Source organism: Neophocaena asiaeorientalis, unplaced genomic scaffold, assembly GCF_003031525.2.
Source record: "Neophocaena asiaeorientalis asiaeorientalis breed wild unplaced genomic scaffold, Neophocaena_asiaeorientalis_V1.1 scaffold134, whole genome shotgun sequence".
NCBI lineage: Eukaryota > Metazoa > Chordata > Mammalia > Artiodactyla > Phocoenidae > Neophocaena > Neophocaena asiaeorientalis.
Window position 1 is genome coordinate 26,825,091 of NW_020185339.1, and position 6,264 is coordinate 26,831,354.

General features: G+C 50.9%; 1 protein-coding gene across 1 annotated transcript; it reads right to left on the minus strand.

Moving 5' to 3' along the window:
• Positions 1-674: 674 nt before the first annotated feature.
• Positions 675-3,014, minus strand: ANKRD33 (ankyrin repeat domain 33). Its single transcript, XM_024737115.1, has 4 exons — positions 2,894-3,014; positions 2,563-2,703; positions 1,021-1,416; positions 675-826 (listed from the first exon to the last, which is right to left on the minus strand). Exons 1-4 carry the CDS (start codon positions 3,012-3,014, stop codon positions 675-677), a joined length of 810 nt encoding a protein of 269 aa, XP_024592883.1.
• Between the last annotated feature and the right edge of the window lie 3,250 nt (positions 3,015-6,264).

Here is a 6,264-nt window from a genome sequence, read left to right on the forward strand (position 1 = left end):
AACTAAGTTTGCTATACGATTTACTATTGATTCGTGCGCAGACTATAAAGTTAAGAGGTTAACTTGTAGAAGATTGATAAATAGCAAATTATTTTTGTCTGGTAGGAAAAAAAAGTTATGGTTTTATTGCCAGGTAGGAATTGATTTTTTTGTATCTATCTTTGCGATCTTATTCAAGCATTCTTTTTTCCCCTGAATGTCTATAATAGTTTTTCATTTCTTCCTTTGATCCATCCTGCTGGTTTGCTCATTAAGTAGTTAAATAAATCTTGGTACTCACTACATATCTGTATTAGTCAAGTTTACCTTGGTGCGGATTTTACTTTGACAAATAGTAGCATGCCATACACACTGTTCCACCCCGTGTTTTGTTTTTTGTTTTTTTCACGTAATACGTCTCGAAGATGGCTTCACATGAGAACATAAAGAGCTTCCTTACTCTTGTTTTGCCACTGTATAGAATGCATCACACGGGTGTGCAGTATTTACACTCGGACTCAATTTAGCCAGTCCCCTTTGGATGGACACCTAGGTTGTTTCCACCCTTTTATTGTTGCAAACAATGCTGTATGAATAACCTTGTACACAGGCTGAGAGTACAGTCACTTAGACAGAGGTCGATGGGAAGTCAGAAGGGGCTCTAGAGGGCAAAGGAGCCTCAGGGAGGGGCCTGATTACCTAGTCCCAGCCCGGCCTATCCCTTCGTCCCCTGGCTCTGTGCCAGCCTGGCCTCCTCCTGCCTCCTCCTCTCCATCCTGAGCTCCTGGTACCTCCAGACAGGAAGGGACAGCCTTCGATTCCCTGCAGACCTGGGCTCTGGCTTCCACTGAATGCCAGATGAGGGTGCCTTGGAGAGGAGGATCTTAGGGGCTTGGGGCCTGGGGCTGGTACTATCTCTGGGCTGGAGCCACTGATGGTACATGCTCAGTACACCCTGAGGGCTCTGGTAGGGGATGAAGACCCGGGGGCCAGGGACTTCCTGGGGGAGTTGGGGTACTGGGGGAGGGGGCGGGGCAGTGCCTAGCAGCTCTGGCACAGACTTGCTTCGGGTGCCCAGTGCAGGTGGGTGGTCAGGGCACAGGGTGTGGCAGGCAGTGGTGAGGAAAGGACTCGCCAGGCTGGTCGTGACGGTCACAAGGTGGTCCAGGACACCCCCCTCCTGAGGAGACTGCACGAAGGGGAGGCTCAAGGTGGCCTGAAGTCGTTCTAGGAAAGACGGGGCGGCCTGAGCCTGGGCCTGTGCCACAAGCCCGGGCAAGGCTGGCCACTCAGGCTGGTAATGATGGCTGAGCTGCTCCACTTGGGGCCGCCGCAGCAGCTGCTGGATCCTTTGCACCGTGTCGAAGCTGTCGGTCAGAAATGCCCACTCCAGGGCTGTCTTGCCCCTGACAGGATCCACTGCAGTCAGGTCGGCACCTGGGGACAGGTACGGGGTGACATGCGGTAGGACAGGGATTGGTGACTTGCAGAAGGGCAGATTCTTTAGCAGCAGGACTGACTGGGGTTACATGCAAAGCCACAGAGTCCCATCCTGTTGCAGCTGGAAGCTGGGGCCCCTCTGCGGCTACAGCCCAGAGACAGTACCAGTCCCAGATCCCAACTTCCGGTTTAGGATTGATAGAGAAATTGGAGTCCAGCGAGGGGAAAAGACTTCACAGAGACCTACTGTGTGTGTGTGTGGGGGGGGCCTATCTCCAAAGCTGGAGAAGAATAGAGACCTCCTGAGCCAATAGAGACCTCCAAGGCACTGACCAGAGGGGTGGTGTGACGTTTGCCCAGGATGGGTGGGGAGCGAGCTGTGCCCTCTGGAGCAGGTGGAGCGGGGATTCTCATGGTTCCCACTCCTGGTTCTTCTCTGCACCACCACACACCCCTAATCCTGGGCACGAGGGGAGTGGCAGTCACTCTGAGACAAAGGAGGGGGTGTAGAGCTTCCTCCCTTCTCACCCCAAACCCAGTGTGATGGGATGGGAAAGGGAAAAGCTGGAGGCTGGGGTCCCCCAGAGTGAACAACAGAGGGCAGCCCCACCTCAGGGAGTAATGAGGGCCCGAGACTCCACAGACAGTGTGGACTTCACCCCAGAACGACTCTACACGGCCACATGTCTCAACTACCGGTCACTGCATTCCTGGAACCCTGGCTCGTCAGAGCTGGAAATCAGCCCAGAGAAAGCCATCACTCTCATCTTACACTGGTGAGGCCCAGAGAGGGAAGCTGTTTGCCCACGGTCACTCAGCTGGTGGCAGAGCTGGGATGAGAACTTAGGAATCTGGTGCCAGTTACCAGCCTTCTTTGTATTAGGTTCTCCACCTGGTCTAGGTTATCCTCCCAAGCTTTCTTTTCTGGGACCGCCATTCGCAATGCAAATAGAGCTATCAATAGCTGGACTTTGTTGCTTGTGAGAAGCCCCAGCACACTCTCCTCCTCCAGGAAGTCAGCCTGGATTGATATTCCATCTCCACCTCTCTCCTCATTGCAACTATGACAGCTGATTTAGTGTCTGGTGGGGAGGCGTGGGGGAGGGACTGGAGACCACACATCCTTGTTCAGGCCCCATGCACCTGCCATGAGGAGGGCAGCCACGCATTCGGAGCGGTCCCGCATGGCGGCCTTCATCAGCGCAGTTAGCCCCCGCTGGTCCCGGCGCTCCAGGTCAAGGCCAGCATAGTAGTTGATCAGGAGACTCACCAGAGGCACATGGCCTGCAGGGCACCAAGGGCAGAGCTTAGCTACCCAAGAAAGGGATGACAAAGCCCCAAACCCACCCTCCACCCAACAAGGCAGCATCTGGGGTGGGAGAACGTCGGTGCAAAGAGTGTGGGACTGTGGCCGGGTCTGGAGGGGGTGGAGGGTGACGGGGTTTGGTAAAGGGTGGGGTTAGCAGCCTCTCACCTGCTTGGGCAGCCAGCATGAGGGCTGTGTCTCCTTCTTTGTCCTGCTGGTTCACATCCAGGAAAGGACAGCGGCTGAGCAGGGCCACAACACTTTGGAAGCCGTGGTAGCATGCGACCATGAGGCCTGTCTGGGGGAGGGACAGCTCAGCCCCGGTGCTTTCCTCCATGAGCTCCTTGGGGGGGCCCTGTGCCTTCTACCCCACAACTGTCCCAGAGATGTTCCAGCCCCTGTGAAGACCCACTCTCACCCACTCCCTTCCTCCTGAGGACCCAGGCTGTGGCTGTTGATCCTGAGACTCTCTAAGGATGAGTGCGGCGTGGTGAGGACACAGAGCGCCCCCTGCTGCCCTGTGAAGCACCCAGGGTAGCTCACCCTCCCATTGCTGTCCACCTGGGTGGCCTCTTCTGGGGAGACCCCATCATCCAGCATGGCTTGGAGCTGGGCAGTGTCATTGTGGAAACAGGCCCAGTACAGGGCGCCCAGTACGCAGCTTGGGGTAAAGGTCTCGTGGTCGGGGCAGGACAGGGTCTCAGCGACGTCCAGCCCTCCCTTCTGCAGTGTCAGTTCCTCCTCTTCCATCCTGGGGGCAAGAAGGCGAGTCTCCCCTCCTCACGCAGTTGGCATCTATAACACAGAATGAAGGGAACAGTCTCCCTGGATTCCAGGAGGGGTCCCAGCAGCTGGCCCTGGGGAGAGCTTTTTCCCGCTGGAGTCTCCCGTCCCATCCACCTTGGAGAGAGGACAAGCCCCTGGCAGGGAGGCCGAAGGGCAAGAGCCCTAAGAGGGCCGAAGTCGTTCACTGCAAGTGAGGGTCCTAGTTAGAGTCAAGGAAGAGAGGCGGTCTTCTCTTTCCCATGGGACCTTACCTGGGGTTTGGAGGGTCCCTAGGAGGCAGTCATTGCTGGGGCCCAGCCTGGAGCCCACAGCAACCCCCCAGACTCCTGGGAGCACACACACTGGGTCTCTGGTGTGTCTCGAGGTGGACTAACAGCCCCAGGAAGCAACGCAGGTAACAGATGGCGCGACTTAACAGAAAAAGCTGCCTCAGACACCTCGGGGCTGAGCCGGATCAAGCCGGGTTCGTTAGGGATGGGGGGTGAGGGCGGGTGCGGGCGGTGACGCTGCTCTCCTCTCCAAGCCGACCAACACCCGCCCCAAGAGCCTGGCCGGGGTGGGCGGGGCCCGAGTCAGGGCGGCTCCTCCCCCGCGGAGGCGGCAACGGAGGTGGGGTGCCAGGGGTCACCTGAATCTATTTTTTGAGGTTCTGGGAAAATTAAAGTATAAAGAATTGCTTAATTAGGGGTACAAAAATCATGATATATTAAGTTTAATGGATTAATCTGGTGTGGTAAATTAAATATGAAATATTGAAATTGTGTTAATACTTAAATAAATCATTTAAATTAAACCATTTATTTACAATTATTTATTAAATTAATACATTATTATGTAAGTATTCTTTAAGTTAAATTACTATTAAATATCAAACTTAATGAATTGGGTTTGGACCTCAGGTGTAGAAATTGGAGCCAATCATATTGCTGTACTTATATCACTCCCACTATCAGACTGTACAAGATCTCTCTCTTGTTTTATTTTACTTCATTTGGTTTATCTCTTTCATCCCTGATCCCCACAGCCCATCCTCCTCCTTTCCTTTACCAATTGACACATATATCCTTGAAAATGTACATTTCACTGAAAAAGGTAGTGTTGATTTGTGTACATTTTAAGTAACACCTTAGATTGTGCTACAGAGCTCATCGTGTTTGCTCCTTTTACTCAGCGTTATGTTTTTGGGATCTGGCCTTGTTGCGTTCTGTGCAGTGCGCCAGTCATGAGTGCCTTTGGTTGTAAGTAACCAAAAGCTGACCTCAGCGGTGTGGTGGCTGCCACATTCTGGCAGTTCAACATCCATCCAAAACTACAGAAGCTGGAAAGCTAAAATGACACCTCCCAGGTTCTTGTGAGCTAGGAATCTGTGATTTAGGTTCTACTCTTGCGTGAGGCATAAATTTGGAATAGAACTAAGTAGCATGGGACATCCGTTTTGCTGTCACAGGTCATGACAGATGCAGGAGGGTCCTGGTGAGCAGCTTCCTGATTCATCAGCTTCCTGTAGTAGTGACTGTTGTTTTCCCCATCATAGGCAGAGGTCACATGCCTCCCAAAGCTGGGAGTTGTTCCAGGACCTAGAGCCTGCTTCTCCATTTAAACTAGCCAGATTTATTTCTGTTGTCTGCAGTTGAACCCTAACTGACACATGTGGCTTAAACAAATAGAGGTTTATTCTTCATACGGGATAAGAAGTTCAGGCGTAAGAAGCTGTTCGTGTTGATTTAGTAACTTTATGTTGTCAGGGCCTTCTCTAGGAGTCTCTTGACTTTTCCTCATGGTCACAAGATGGCTGCTGTACCTGTCGCCATCACAGTAAAATGTGGTGAATGTACACTGTGGACTCTATGCAGCAGTTAGAAGAAATCTACCAGCTTATGTGTCAGAAATCACTGATGAGATGATAGACTCCCTATCCATAGCCTCCCTTCTCTCTAGTCACCTCTTATTATACTTTGGTGTGACCAGGTGACACAATCTTGGCCAATGAAATGCAAGCCGCAGTCTGATGGGTGAGGCTCCTGAAAAAAATCTTTTGCTCTCTTGATAAAATACGTGAGGTGTACCTTTTAACCTCTTTCTTTCTTCTCTCTTATTCCTGCTGAATAGAATTCCATAGTGTGCATCCATCACATTTTGCTTATTTACCCTTCCAATGATGAACACCCATGTTGCCTCCAACTTCACGCCACTGCAAGTAATGCTGCAGTGAGCATCCTTGTACATATCTAGTTGTAGACCTGAAAGAGAGCGTCTCTGAGACTGCTAGGTCATAGGGAACATGCATACTTATTGACCAGGTACTGTCGGATTGCTCCCTATTTTGTAGTGCACCCACCAACAGTGCATAAAAGTCTCCCACATCATTACAAACCCTTGTACTTATTCGGCCTTCTAATGTTTGTCAATCTGATGGTACAGAACTATAAGGGGATATTGCTATGTTACATTGGATTTTTCTGGTTATCAACAAGGTGAGCATCTCCCCACATACCTGATAGTCATTCTTGTTTCCCCTTCTGTGAATCACCTGTTCATAGCCTGGGTCCAATGTTCTATTAGAATTTCCTGTCTTTTTCTTATTGAGTTTTCAGGAATTCCTTTTAATATTCTAGATAATAAACCCATTGTCAGATGGGTTTTAAATGTGGCAACTGTAATGTAAACCTTTCTGTTAGCTTTATCTGTGGTGAACTTCATCGAAAGAAATCCTGAATTTTGATGTGGTTAAATTCATAAAAAATCTCCTTATA

What these genes read in the sequence shown, in the direction of transcription:
- ANKRD33 (XM_024737115.1), bottom strand. Translation starts at nt 3,014, where the DNA reads ATGGTCGCATGCTACCACGGCTTCCAAAGTGTTGTGGCCCTGCTCAGC. An exon ending in CATGCTGGCTGCCCAAGCAG is followed by an intron (nt 2,704 to 2,893) that starts GTGAGAGGCTGC and finishes GGTGCCCTGCAG; the next exon opens with GCCATGTGCCTCTGGTGAGT. An exon ending in GTCTGTGCCAGAGCTGCTAG is followed by an intron (nt 827 to 1,020) that starts GCACTGCCCCGC and finishes TCTGGCATTCAG; the next exon opens with TGGAAGCCAGAGCCCAGGTC.